The sequence below is a fragment of the Erinaceus europaeus genome, chromosome 10 (genome assembly GCF_950295315.1).
Source record: "Erinaceus europaeus chromosome 10, mEriEur2.1, whole genome shotgun sequence".
Classification (NCBI taxonomy): Eukaryota; Metazoa; Chordata; class Mammalia; order Eulipotyphla; family Erinaceidae; genus Erinaceus; species Erinaceus europaeus.
Genome location: NC_080171.1, coordinates 32,196,550 through 32,211,791, shown reverse-complemented (window position 1 = coordinate 32,211,791; position 15,242 = coordinate 32,196,550). Strand labels below are relative to the sequence as shown.

Here is a 15,242-nt window from a genome sequence, read left to right as displayed (position 1 = left end):
ATTAAGTCCTACTAATAGGTGAGATCATTTGGTATTCATCCTTTTCTTTTTGGCTTATCTCACTCAACATGATGTCCTCAAGTTTCATCTTGAGTAGTATTCCACTGTGTATATATACCTACGATATTTTTTTAGCCATTCATCTGATATTGGACATCTGGATTGCTTCCAGGTTCTGGCAATTACAAATTGTGCTTCTATGAACATAGATATAGATATAGAATAGATATAGATATAGATATAGATATAGATATAGATATAGATATAGATATAGATTATAGATATAGATATAGATATAGATATAGATATAGATATATCACTTCTGATAGGTGTTTCTATTGGGTAAATGCCTAGGAGAGGAATTGCTGAGTTGTAGGGTGGGTCCATTTCTAGTGTCCCGATAAATCTCCAGATTTCTTTCCACAGTGGTTGGACAATTTTGCACTTCCACTAGCAGTGCAGAAGTGTCCCATTTTCTCCACATCCTCTCCAACATTTGTAATTTATGTCCCTTCTGATGAATGACATTCTCACAGATGTAAAGTAGTATTTCATTGTTGTCTCTATATGCATTCCTCTGATGACCAGTAACTTTGACCACCTTCTCATAGATCTGTTGGCCCTCTGGATCTCTTCCTTGGTGAAATGTCTGTCCATGTCCTGGCCCTATTTTCTAATAGGGTTACTTTTTGTTTGTTTGTTTTGGTTTTTTTTGTTGGTTTCTTTTTTTTTTTTTTTTTGGTATTTAGTTTAATGAGCTCTTTGTGTGTTTTGGTTATTAGTCCTTTGCTGTATGTTGTGTAAAGATCTTCTCCATGCCATAGGTGTCTTTCTGTTTGGGTGGTGGTATCCTTTGTTGTGCAGAAGTTCTTCAGTTTGATATAGTCCTCCTATGGGTTTATTTTTGCTTTAGTTTTATTTGCTTCTGGATTTGATTCCTCTAGCAAACTGCATACAGCAAGACATCAAGAAGATTGTGCACCATGACCAAGTAGATTTATCCCAGAAATGCAAGGCCTGATTTGATACACATAACATCAATTAATTTAAAACCAAAAATCACATGATCATATCAATAGATGCAGAGAAAGCCTTTGACAAGGTCTAACATTCTTTCATCATCAAAACTTTTTTTTTAAATGGGGTAAATGGAAAATCCCTCAAACTAGTTGAATCTATATACAGTACACCAACAGTCAACAAGAATGGTGACAAACTGAAGGAATTTATTCTCTAGCCAGGTACAAGGCAGAGCCAACCATTATCACCACCACTACTCACCATTGCCTTGAACTTCCTAGCCATAGCAATTAGGAAAGAGAAATGAATAAAAGGAACTACAGATTAGAAGAAAAGAAAATTAAACTGTCCATATGTCATATGATATGATTATATGCATACAAAACCCTAAAGAGTCCAGTATAAAACTCCTGAATATTATTGTACAATATAGTAAAGTGGCAGTCTACAAAATCAATACACAAAAATCAATGGCATTCCTCTATGCAAACACCAAAATCAGAAGAATAAAAGATATAGAAATCAATACCCTTTCACCATAGCAGAAAAAACAAATAAATATTTGGGAATAAAAGACATTCCATTTTCATGGATTGGAGAGGTTTAATATCATCAAAATGGCCATCCTTCCCAGAGCCATATACAGATTTAATGCCATCCTCATCAAGGTACCAATGAACTTCTTTAAGGGAATGAACAAAAGTTATAAAAATTTTATCTGGAACCAAAAATTCTCCAGGATTTCCAAAGCAATCTTAAAAAAAAAAAAGGAACAAGACTGGAGCATTACACTACCTGACCTCAAGTTATACTGTATACTTTGATTACAGAGATACTGTAATCAAAGCTGCCTGCTACTGGAATAAAAATAGACACAGAAATCAGTGGAATAAAATTGAAGGCCCATAAATTAGCCACCCCATCTAAAACCAACTAAGTTTTGACAAGGTGCTCAAACTATTAAATGGTAAAAGGAGAGTCTCTTCAATAAATGGTGCTAGGAAATTTGAATTAAACATACAAGCAGAGGAAGTTGAACCATCATCAAACATGAACTTATCACCAAGCACTAAAGTCCACTCCAAGTGGAACAAGGACATGGACATTAGGCCAGAAACTATCAAATACATAGAAGAAAATACTGGCAGGACACTTCACGTCATAACATCTTAAGATCAAGATCCAAAAGGTTCAGCCTATTTTTTTCATTTTAAAATTTTATTTATTTATTTATTTATTAGATAAAGACAGTCAGAAATCAAGAGGGAAGGGAGGGATAGAGAGGGTGAGAGACAGAGACACCTGCAACACTTCACCACTTGCAAACCTTTCCCCCTGCTGATGGGGACTGGGGGCTCGAACCTAGATCCTTGTGCACTGTAGCATGTGCACTGTAGCAGATGCACCACCACCTGGCCCAGTTCAGCCTATTTCTATGAAGCTAGCTTCAACTCAGAACAAAGCAAAAGAATATTTATAGGAATACTAAAGTATGTAGCACTTCCTATAAAGTGATTCTCTTACTGCTATACATGTGTGTAAGATGGAAAATTCCTTACCCTTCCCCCTTGAAAACACAGGACCTAATCAGTAAGCCACTAGTTGTTTACCAAGACCCCGCATACAGGCAAGGCTTATCAGGACCTTTGCACAAGGAAACTGTTTACCAGAAGGTTGTGGCTGATGGCGGGGAGGATGTGGTGACCCTACTCTGGCTAGGTTCTATTGGTTGTGTGGTTTTTGCAATGTTTGAAGTTAGGCCCGCGCTTTGCTCTGAGTGGATCCCCGCTTTTTGCTAGGTTTGAAATGATTGGGACTCCGTGTTTTCTATAGCATATTATTGGATATAAGATTGATAAGGTGATGCATTCCCCCTCCCTGAGTGTATTCTGAAATCCTATAAACTGTGTGGTTTGAGCCCTGTTCGGCGGTTGAGCCTGGTGGACTGCTGTCAGTCACCTCTTGACCCGGATTCGAATTCGTGAATAAACATCTTTTGCTTCCTTGCAGTGGATGGTGGTTTGATTTTGCTCGCTAACATTTGGAGGCCCCAGCAAGATATCCTCAGACAGGGATTCCTGAGGACACCCCATCCCGGATCCGGATCCTTGGAAGCCTTTTGCCCGGCACCGGTAAGTCAGGCCTGATTTTTGTGCACAGTATACCGCTTGTGTGTCCCCGCAAGGGCGTGGGGTCTGTGGATTGCGGGACGCCGCATTGAAATCCCAGACCACAGCATTGGGAAGTGACAACTTCCAGGCTGCTTGGAGCCTGGGCCTGAAACAGGGTCTGGAAGCCTGGGCCTGAAACAGGGTCCAGAAGCCTGGGCCTGAAACAGGGTCTGGAAGCCTGGGCCTGAAATAGCGTCTGGAAGCCAGGGTCTGAAATAGAGTCCTGAATAGTGTGTGTATGTGTATGTGTGTGTGTGTGTGTGCCATGCCACACTACCACCAGGAAGTAGTACCTGGCACGCCAGAGCTAGGGGAAAAACGACCTGGGTGGTAGCCGCCGGGCCCGAGCCCGAGGTCTCTCCAGACAGGAATTTTCCTGGAGACACCTAAGTCGCACCCCCGGTTCGAATCCCACAGGAGACGTTCCCTGTGGCTCTGTTGCGTCTCCCTTTGTCTGTTCTCTCTTTGGCGATTCGCGAAAAGATTGACCTTGTCAGTGCAACTGACGGAGCCTGGCCAGAGCTACTCTCCAGTGATTCCCGAAGGCCTGACTTGTAATATCTTAGTAGTGGCGGCCGGTCAGGTAATCGCCCCCTCTTGACTGAATGAATGCCTTGGTGTGAATGCTTGTGTGTTGGGTGCCTCACGGTCATTAGACTACGGGCCGTGAGTGGGCTCTCAACCTGCGTGTCTGTGGAGTCGTCTCAGCTCAGTGGGGATTCTCAACTTTGTTGAGACCGAGGCTGGGGATCATACAGCTACCCCTAAGCTAAGACTCCTTAAGGCCCTGCGAGGGGCCTGGCCATGCAAGCATAGTCAATTGTCTGTCACCCATCGAGTGCCAGTTCTTTTTCCTGCTACTTGTCTCATCCCTTTCTGTGTGCCCCTGCACAAGCAAACCCCAAAAAGAAAACTGGAATCAACACCAGTAGGGACCCCATGCAGCCCAAATAGGGGAGAAGGTCTCAAGTGGACACCCTTTGGGTTAATTGGAAAAGTATATGAGAGTGAGAGAACGTGTGAAATTGTGTGGTGTGCCGGCCAGCGTGTAAGAGGAAGAGTGAAAGGAACCCTTAGTCTGGTTGCTGTATTCCTTGTTGCAGTGTTCATCTCCCTTCTGTTCCATTTTGATGAGAAAATGGGACAGAGCCAGTCTAAGGACTGTAAGCCCACCCCTCTTGAATGTTTAACTAAGAATTTTTCAGATTTCTCGAAGAGAGCAACTGGGTTCATAGCCCAGGTGGATGTCTTCACGCTGAGGAAGTTCTGTGAAAGGGAGTGGCCAACCTTTGAGGTCAGCTGGCCTGAGACAGGGAGTCTCGACCTGGGAAAGTGCGCGTCAGTGCATGATGTGATCTTTGGGAATCCCAGGCACCCAGACCAGATGCCATACATTGAGGTCTGGGTGGGTATTGTTCAGGACCAGCCAAAATACTTGTGAGAGTGCAGAGGTGGCCCCAGAGGGAAGAAGAAGGCTAAGAGCAGATCGGGGGTGTTTGTGGCCGAGAGCAAGCAAGGGAACAGGCTTCCAAGGAGACCTACCACTCCTGTCCTCCCCGAAGCCCCCGAGTCCCCTCTGCAAGTAAGGAGGTGGAGGAATGAGAACCCTCCTCCTTATGCCGATGCCCCGAAGGCCACCACCCCTGAGGGGACCCTCCAGGTGCCTGATTCCACCTCTGGGTCCCCATCAGGAGTCCTGAGCCCACCCCATACTAGAGCAGGAACAGTCTTTGGACCAGAGCCTGTGTTGGTCGGGACTTTTCCTTTGCGGGAGGTAGGGGAGTCAGATGCAGGGGGACGGCCCCTGAGGACTTATGTCCCCTTTAGCACTTCTGATTTATATAATTGGAAGAACCAGAACCCTCCTTTTTCTGTAGACCCAGAGGGGGTGGCAACCCTACTCGAGTCAGTTTTTTATACTCATCAACCCACGTGGGATGATTGTCAGCAGCTGCTGAATACCCTATTCACCCTGGAGGAAAGAGAAAGAATCAAAGTAGAAGGAAAAAAGCAGGTTCGGGATCACAGGGGGGAGCTGGCTACTGACCAGGGCATGATAGAGGAGGTATTCCCCCAATCTCGACCAAAGTGGGACCCCAATACGAACACCGGATACGAGGCCCTCACCAGGTACTGTCAGACTCTATTATGGGGTATCTGAGCCACGGCCTGGAAACCCACTAATTTATCCAAGGTGACCGAGTGTAAACAGGGCATGGAGGAGAGCCTGACTGCCTTTTTGGAGAGGTTATGTCAGGTGTACTGAACCTGGACACCCATAGACCCCAGGGCCCCTGAGAATGGGCCAGCAGTCGCTCTCCAGTTCGTGTCCCAATCAGCCCCAGACATTAGAAAGAAGTTACAGAGGTTAGAAGGTTTTGAGGGGAAGTCTCTCTCTGAACTGTTGGCCGTAGCCCAGGTGTTTGAGAATAGGGAAGACCCAGCATAGGCTATGCTGGAACTAAATAATAAGATGGCAAAGGTCCTCCTGGCCAGGGAGACAGGACATAGGGAGGACAGAAGAGGACCTAAGAAAGAGAGAGGGCAGATAAAAGGCAGAGGCAATCCCTTAGGAGGGTTAGGAAGGAATCAATGTGCACTATGTAAGTAAGAGGGGCACTGGAAGAAGGACTGTCCAAAGCTGAGGGAAGAAGAAAGAAGGAGGAAGGAGGAAGCACCTCTGCTGCTTGAATTAGATTGAGAAAGTCAAGGTTCCTCCAACCCCCAGGAGCCTAGGGTAAAATTCTCGGTAGGGGTAAATTAATTGACTTTTTGGTGGCTACTGGGGCCACCCATTCAGTACTTCAGCAACCAATCGGACCCACTGGAAAAGACAAGGTTAAAATTATAGGGGCTACAGGGGAAGCAAAGAGTTATCCAGTCTATAGGAAGAGTGGCTGGTCCTGGTCTAGAGACTATCACTCACTGCTTCCTGGTAATCCCCGAGTACCCTGAGCCACTGCTAGGGAGGGATCTCCTTCAGAAACTGCAGGCCACCATTTCCTTTGATGCCAACAATGGGCCAACAGTACAAGCAGGCTGGCAGATCTTGCTTACCATGCCATCAAGGGAAGAATACCACCTCTATGAAACCCCAAAGGATGCAGGTAATCAGGACTTGTTGGCACTGTGGAAGCAGAAAATCCCGAGAGTATGGGCCGAGACCAACCCCCCAGGGCTGGCCAAGCATGTGACTCCCATAGTAGTTCATCTAATCAGTTCAGCTACCCCAGTTCACGTCCGACAGTACCCCATGAGCCGGGAGGCCCAGTATGGTATCAGGAGCCATATTCGACGCCTGAGGGAGGCTGGCATCTTGGTACCCTGCAAATCGGCATGGAACACGCCCCTCCTTCTGGTTCGGAAGCCTGGGATGAATGACTTCAGACCAGCGCAGGACCTGCGTGAGGTAAACAAGAGGGTAGAGACTATTCATCCTACAGTCCCCAACCCCTATACTCTCCTCAGTCTCCTGCCTCCCGATCGAACATGGTACAGTGTCTTGGATTTGAAGGATGCTTTCTTCAGTCTTCCCCAAACCCCACAGAGCCAGCCTATCTTTGCCTTTGAATGGACAGACCCCGAAGAAGGTGAGTCAGGACAGTTGACTTGGACCCGACTTCCCCAAGGTTTTAAGAACTCTCCCACTTTGTTCGATGAAGCTCTTAGCAAAGACTTGCTGACATTCTGGGGCGAACACCCCAAGTGCAGTCTTCTGCAGTATGTGGATGATCTGCTAGTTGCTGCCCCCTCTAGGAAAAACTGCAAAACAGCAACCAGGGACCTGCTCGAGGTACTTGGAAACTTGGGGTACAGGGTATCCGCCAAAAAGGCTCAGTTGTGTGCCCAGGCAGTAACCTACCTGGACTATCAGATCAAGGGGGGGCAGTGAGCCCTGTCTGAGGGAAGGATCCAGGCTGTCCTGAAGATCCCGACTCACACTTCAAAGAGACAAGTCTGAGAATTTCTGGGAGCAGTGGGCTACTGTAGGCTATGGATCCCAGGGTTTGCTGAGCTAGCAAAACCCCTCTACACTGCCACCAGCAGAGGCGATACACCTTTGAGATGGACTGAGACAGAGGAAAGGGCTTTCCTGGCACTGAAGAAATCTCTGGTGAGTTCCCCTGCCCTGAGCCTCCCCGACCTGAGCAAGCCATTATAGCTGTTTGTAGCAGAAAATGCCGGTGTGGCCAATGGGTTACTTACTCAGACCCTGGGACCCTGGAAGAAGCCTGTTGCCTACCTGTCTAAACTATTGGACCCAGTAGCAGCAGGTTGGCCAGGGTGCTTGAGGACAGTGGCAGCAGCCGCCCTACTGGTGAAAGAGACTACCAAGCTGACCTTTAGGCAGACCCTAGAAATCGCCACAGCCCACAACCTGGCCAGCCTACTTCACTCCCCTCCGGACCAATGGATGACCAACTCTCGGGTCACCCATTACCAGGTACTGTTGTTGGACCCACCCCGCATTACTTTTAAATAGACCACAGCTTTAAATCCAGCTACCCTGCTCCCCAACCCAGGAGAAGATGCCACCCATGATTGTGGAGAAATCTTGGAAGCCCTGACCTTGTTGAGAGCTGACCTGACGGATGTCCTGCTGCCGGATGCACAGGAAACCTTCTACACAGATGGAAGCAGCTTTGTGGAGGATGGTGTACGGTACGCTGGCACTGCGGTGGTCACGAGCCAGGAGGTCCTGTGGGCTGAATCCTTGCCACAAGGGACATCAGCCCAAAAGGTGGAGCTGATCGCCCTCACTCAAGCACTCAAGTGGGAAGCAGGGAAGAAAGTGAATATATACACTGACAGCAGGTATGCTTTTGCTACCGTCCATGTCCATGGGGCTTTGTACCAAGAGAGAGGATTGCTGAAGGTTGGAGGAAAAGCTATCAAGCATGCCCAGGAAATATTGGCCCTGCTAGCGGCTGTTTTGGGGGTCAGAGAAAGTTGCTGTCATCCACTGTAAAGGACACCAGAAAGATGACTCAGAAGTCTCACGGGGTAACCAGTTGGCGGACCAGACAGCCTGGGAGGTGGCCCAAAGACTAATGGGGACCCAGGCCCAGTTGGTAGTAGAAGAAATTATCAAAGAGAAGAAGCCTGAGTACTCTGAACAAGAAGAGAAGCTGAGCCGGAAGCTTGGGGGAAAACCCAACAAGGAAGGATGGATCATCCTGCCGGATGATATAATTCTACTGCCCCAATCATTGGGAAGACAGGTGGTCACTTGGACGCATCAAGGTACCCACTTGGGGGGAAACAAATTGGTGAGCTAATCAGTAAATTCTATTTGATAGTTGGTCTGCACAGGATTTCCCAGAGTGTGGCAAGCTGATGTACCACGTGTGCTAGAGTCAATGCCAATCCTGTGCAGGTGAAGGATCCTGGGACCCGGTGGTGAGGAGAAGAACCTGGAGAGCATTGGGAATTAGACTTCACCGAAATGCCTGGAGCCCGAGGAGGATATAAGTATCTCTTAGTTATGATAGATACCTTTTCAGGATGGGCTGAAGCCTTCCCAACTAAGAAAGAGACTTCCCAGGTAGTGGTGAAACAATTGGTCTTTGAAATTATCCCCAGGTTTGGGCTCCCTTATTCTCTGGGGTATGATAATTCATTTCCAAGGTCACCCAACAATTGGCTGAAACCTTAAAAATTAAGTGGAAATTACATTGTATTTATCGCCCCCAGAGTTCAGGGCAAGTAGAAAGGATGAACAGGACTATTAAGGAAAGTTTAACCAAGTTAAAAATAGAGACTGGCGGGGACTGGGTTACTCTTTTACCCTTTGCTTTGCTTAAAAGTAGGAACACCCCTTATGTGTCTGGATTTACCCCGTTTGAAATTATATATGGCAAGCAGCCAACCCTGGTACCCCGGGTTGAGGCTGTAAAATTGGCTGAAGTATCGCATGGCAGTCTCCTTAAGTCTTTACAGGCCTTACAGGTGGTGCAAGGGAAGGCACAAGCCACTGTCCGGGATGTAAAACCTGGAACCCGGAGGGAGGAGAGCCGAGGCCATGCCCCCTTGTTTGAGCCTGGTGACTCTGTGCTGGTAAAGAAGCTACATCCTGACCACCTCGAGGCCTGGTGGGAAGGACCATACACCATGATCCTGAGTACGCCGACTGCCACAAAGGTCACCGGAAAGCGCCACTGGATTCATCACACTCGCCTGAAGAGGTCCGTCGCTGATCCTCTGGGAGCAGAGGACCTAAGAGGATGGCGTGCCATGCCCACCAGAGACCCAATGAAGGTCCAGCTGGTCTCCTGTTGACCCTTGTGCTTTTGCTCTGCTCCAGCTTGAACTCTCATGCCACCCATCCCCGAGTGTCCCCACTGTTCATGTGAGAACTAAAAAATAAGGAAGGGAAGGTGATTGCTAACCAGCCAACCGCTGGGAAGCCTATATTCTGTTTTGATTTGTGTGATTTTTTTGGCGCAAACTGGACCCATATAATCTCTGCCAGCCGGACTACAAATGGTCAGACTACTATAGACGGAGGGTGCAGCTCCACTGATCTAGAGAGTCCGCCTTTGGGACAGACCCTATTATGTCTGTCCCAAAGAAGGCAGTCCCACCAAGTGTAGAAGAGAGCCATATTTTTTCTGTGGACTATGGGGGAAATGTTTGCAACAGGGGGGTGGGGCTCCACTGATCCTTTGGAACAGACCCTATTGTGGACTATGGGGGAATGTTTGACAGCATCTCTGGTGAGGGACACTGATAAACACTTGAAGTTCACAAGGGTGATCTGCCCAGGCGCCCCGACTGAACCAGGTACTTGCAACATAGGGGACTGTAACCCTGTGGAAGTGAAAGTTAAGACTTGGCATGAAACTGATTCATGGATGGGAGGGAGAACGTGGGGCATCAAGATACCGTTCTTTGAGAAGGATCCTGGAACATTATTCACTATCCAACTGCGGATGCTACCATGGACTCAAAATCCTATTGGGCCGTTAAGACCAGTGATCTTAGGTAAGGGCCCCCGACCAACATCCTCCCCGTCCTCAAGGACAGAGAGAAAGAATGGAACTGACACTGAGCCAACTGGCACTGAGCCAACTGACACCGAGCCCTTGCATCCCAGGGTGGAGCCACTAGTAAAAACTGTGGAATTAATGTATCATCTCTTGAATGAGACTGACCCCACTATAACTAGAGACTGCTGGTTGTGTCTACACCCTGAACCTCCTTATTATATAGGTGTGGCCGCCTCTGCTGGGATAGGTAGCCAGAAGGGGGACATCAGGAAGCTGACTCTATCCTCTGGCAACTCTAAAGGCCCAGAGTGTAAGTGGGGAATACAGCCTCACATGACACTGGGGGATATCCAGGGAACAGGAACTTGTATTGTCACAGCCAGGTATAAACTGGACTCCTCTCCATACAGGGGCAACTGCAACCAGACTATTAGAGTTAGTAAAATCCAGGAGTGGGCTGCTCTCCTCCAAGCCCCTGAAGGAACCTGGTGGGCTTGTACCTCAGGCATGGCTCCCTGTATCTCCCCTTATGGAATGAGTAAGGAGGACCTCTGTGTTTTGACCCACATTCTGCCACATGTATACTATTCCCATGGTAAGGCAGGGTGGGCACACCTCGAACGGCAGGGGAAAGAACACCTTGGACCAATAAGAGAGAAGCGCGTCCCGGTATTGGTTCCCCTACTAGTAGGGGCAGGAATAGCGGGGTTGCTAGCAGTAGGCGTTACAACCCTAACCAAAGAGAAAACTCTAGTAAAATTAGACCAGCAGATCAATCAGGACATGGCGACACTAGAGGGCACCATCGAATCCCTTGAAGGGTCGTTGTCATCCCTGGCTGAGGTGGTCCTGCAGAACCGTAGCGGAATTGATTTGTTGTTCATGAAACAGGGAGGATTATGTGTGGCCTTAAGAGAGACTTGTTGCTTTTACGCCAACCATTCTGGAATGGTAAGGAAGACTTTAAGTGAAGTTAAGAAAAGAATAGAGGAAGGGACGACTGCCTGAGGGAACTGAGCAATAGGGGCAACTGGTTTACAAACTTTTTCTCCTGGTCCCCTTGGTTGATGACACTGATCAGCTCCTTGGCCGGGCCCTTGATCACCCTGCTCCTAATCTTTACGGACCCTGTCTATTAAGATCATTTATCTCACTGATCTGGAGACAATCTGAGAAGGTAATGCTCCTTAGGACAGGATATACAGAAGCTTATACAGAGGAAGAAGAAGAGGATGAATCAAAGATTTGATTCTTAGCTAAGACTAGTGGGGAATGTAAGATGGAAAATTCCTTACCCTTTCCCCTTTGTTGGATAGTATGCCAGCTCCCCCAGCTTAAACACCAGTATGTCTGTATGAGATTAGTTTGATCCCACTCAAAGCTGTGGTCTATTTACATAAATCACTTTTACATTTACATAAAGCACCACCTTCCCTCCAGGGCATTGGTGGTTCAGTGGTAGAATTCTCACCTGCTCTGCCCCCTCACCTTGTCACACCCTGATCTTCCACCAGTCACTTTTCACTCCACCCTCTCTATGTCAAATCCTGTTTCCACCCTACTTGGAGAGTATAAATACAGCTGCTCTTCTGATTAAAGACACTTGGAAATTGCTTTCCAGCTCTGAGAATTCCAGAGTGTATCTCCTGCAACATTAGTGCGGCACGAGTTCCTGATCCCTCTCCCATGCAGCAGCCTAGATCGGCCCCAGTTGAGTTCTCTCCAACCCAGAGAGCACTAGCTCGGGAAGAAGCACCCTCAGGCTATCTCGGCACCCCTTGAAAAACAGGACCTAATCAGTAAGCCACTAGTTGTTTACCAAGACCCCGCATACAGGCAAGGCTTATCAGGACCTTTGCACAAGGAAACTGTTTACCAGAAGGTTGTGGCTGATGGCGGGAGGATGTGGTGACCCTACTCTGGCTAGGTTCTATTGGTTGTGTGGTTTTGCAATGTTTGAAGTTAGCCTGCGCTTTGCTCTGAGTGGATCCCGCTTTTTGCTAGGTTTGAAATGATTGGACTCTGCGTTTTCTATAGCATATTATTGGATATAAGATTGATAAGGTGATGCATTCCCCCTCCCTGAGTGTATTCTGAAATCCTATAAACTGTGTGGTTTGAGCCCTGTTCGGGGTTGAGCCTGGTGGACTGCTGTCAGTCACCTCTTGACCCGGATTCGAATTCGTGAATAAACATCTTTTGCTTCCTTGCAGTGGATGGTGGTTTGATTTTGCTCGTTAACAATGTGTATTGAAATGAAGCAGTTACATGAATGGCTGATAGAGGGAGCTAGTTTATCACTGAGTGGGAGTTCACAGAATTGGAGGAGAGGAAATATTACACAAGATTGTAGAAGAGAATTGGAGATACTGATGTTCATGTTAAGTTAAATGTAGAAACATATGTTTAGAAATATTTACCACTCATGGCTGACTTTTTTAGATGAAAATGAGAAAGAGAGAAAGGGGAGAGGGAAAAATAGATGATAGATAGTCAGATGAATGGACAGATACTCTAGTACTAAATCTTCCCCTAATGCCATAGGTGCTGGACTTAAAAGTTGGGTCACATGCATGGCAAAGATAGCTCCCAGGTCAACTGTTGTACTGGCCGTCCACTAACATGGATTGAGAACGTTCTCATTAACTGGAAGAACTTCACTTGGCATGATAATGAAGGAAGTAAACACAAAAGTGAGCCTGGATTCTATGTGGTTTGGCAGGCTGTCACATAGTTAATCTGCATGTTCTCCATATGTGTAAGCATACTCTTAAAGGATTTTCATCATTAGAATACATAATGATTGGCATCAGATCAAGTATCCTAAAAACTAAAATCAGGAGCAGAGGCAATGTAAAAAATCATTTGACTTATCCATTTCCTAGGTTTTTGTTTTTTTTTTTGTAATCTCTGTTATTCAAGAAATAGAGTAGAATCATGGTCTTAGGAAAACTCTAAAAGAGAGGCATCAGTTGTATCTAAGATGCCTTTAAACCAGCATAGCACCATGATGGCAACCAGACTTCCCAGGGCAGGCAACCCCACCAGTGTGTCCTGGAGTCCTGCTTCCCCTAAGCCTGCCCCACTAGAGAAAGAGAGAGACAGGCTGGGAGGGTGGATTGACCTGCCAACACCCATGTTCAGCAGGGAAGCAATTACAGAAGCCAGACCTTCCATCTTCTGCACCCCATGATGACCCTGGGTCCATGCTTCCAGGGGGTTAAAGAATAGGAAAGCTATCAGGGGAGAGAATGGGATGTGGAGTTCCAGGGGTGGGAATTGTGTGGAATTCTGCCCCTTTTATCCTATGGTCTTGTCAGTGTTTCCATTTTATGAATAAAAACTTAAAAAATAGCATAGCAAATTAGATGAAATAATGGGCTTCTCTTAAATTCTGGTTGCCAGAAAGATGCTACCTCCACCCTCCCCCCCCTCCCAAAAAAAGGTGTTCACATCATAATCTCAGGAAAACCAAATATTTGCTCTATTAGGGCAATGGGGAACGAAGATTGCTAGTCAGAGGGCCTTAATATGAAGAGTTTCTGCCTACTGGCTTCAATCATAGCCATCTTGGACAGAAGTGTAATGCAGGGTTCACCCTGTGTTGTTTTCCCTTTCTTTGTATTCCTGTGATAATGGTTTCATAAATCATTATTTCTACAATACAATGATTGAAAAAAAAAGGAGTGGAACATTGGGCAGGAAATAGTAATCAGAAAAAGACTAGAAGATTCTGCACTGCTGGTGTTGAAGATAGAGGAAGGGGTCCCAGTGCAGGGGATACAGATAGGCTGTGCAACTCACCAGTAGGGGACAAGGAAGGGATTTTTTTCCTGCTGCTTCCAGCAGGAGCACAGGCAGACCAGCTATGCCTCGATTTTAGCCCTCTGACATGAAGTTTAAAATTCAGATCTCCAGAACTGTAAGATAAGTGTATGCCATTTTAAGATGGTGCTAGTTTGTGAGCAATAGAGAAATAGTTCACAAACAGACAGATTGAAGCTTAAATTCTGATTCTACCACTATAGCTGTAATGGCTTGTTCATTTTGTTAAATCACTCCAAATCTCTCCTTTCTCATCTGTAAAACTGAGATTATGTATACATCATGGTTATTGTAAAAATATAAAATGCTTAACACAGCACTTGTACATAATATAAATATACATAGCAGAATTATCAACATGAGTATAATGGTTAGAAGTAACCTTGAGCATTTCTTGACTGTCCCTTGAATATTAAACAAGACCATACTTTCTCCTAGGGTAGAGGTAGCAGTGCAGTTTCCAACAGCATAAAGATGACAGAAAACATTAAAAAGCACCATTTCCCTAGAGTTCAAACATTTTTTTATTTATTTTATTTATTTATTATTGAGTAGAGTCAGAGACAAATTGAGAGGGGAGAGGGAGAGAAAAGGAGACACCTGCATCCCTTCTTCACCACTTATGAAGCTTTCCCCCTACAAGTGGAGACTAGGAGCTTGAACCTGAATCCTTGCACACTTTATTTTTTAATTTCTTTATTGGGGAACTAATGGTTTACCATTGACAGTAAAATACAATCGTTTGCACATGCATAACATTTCCCAGTGTTTTACATAACAATATAACCCTGTTAGATCCTCCTCTGCCATCATGTTCCAGCACCTGAACCCTCCCCTTCCACCCCAGAGTCTTTTACTTTGGTGCAATACACCAACTCCAGTCCAAGTTCTGCTTAGTGTTTTCTCTTCTGATCTTGTTTTTCAACTTCTGCCTGTGAGTGAGATCATCCCATATTCATCCTTCTCTTTCTGACTTAATCTCACTTAACACGATTCCTTCAAGCTGCATCCAAGATGGGGTGAAGAAGGTGAAATTACTATTTTTAATAGCTGAGTAGTATTCCGTTATGTATATATACCACAGCTTGCTCAACACTCATCTGTTGTTGGACACCTGGGTTGTTTCTAGGTTTTGGCTATTACAAATTATGCTGCTATGAATATAGATGTACACAGGTCTTTTTGGATAGATATATTTAGTTCCTTAGGATATATCCCCAGGAGAGGAATTTCAAGG

The 15,242-nt window shown here is 46.1% G+C and overlaps 1 protein-coding gene across 1 annotated transcript in view; it reads right to left on the bottom strand.

Annotated features, from left to right (window-relative positions):
- The window catches only part of LOC132540799 (uncharacterized), a 26,469-nt gene extending 22,625 nt beyond the window's left edge, over positions 1-3,844 (bottom strand). Inside the window, exons 1-3 of the mRNA XM_060198977.1 lie at positions 3,607-3,844; positions 3,186-3,323; positions 1,665-1,774 (exon numbers count right to left, since the gene is read on the bottom strand). Coding sequence (XP_060054960.1) covers positions 1,665-1,774; positions 3,186-3,323; positions 3,607-3,844 — 486 coding nt within the window. The remainder of the gene's footprint in view (positions 1-1,664; positions 1,775-3,185; positions 3,324-3,606) is intronic.
- Between the last annotated feature and the right edge of the window lie 11,398 nt (positions 3,845-15,242).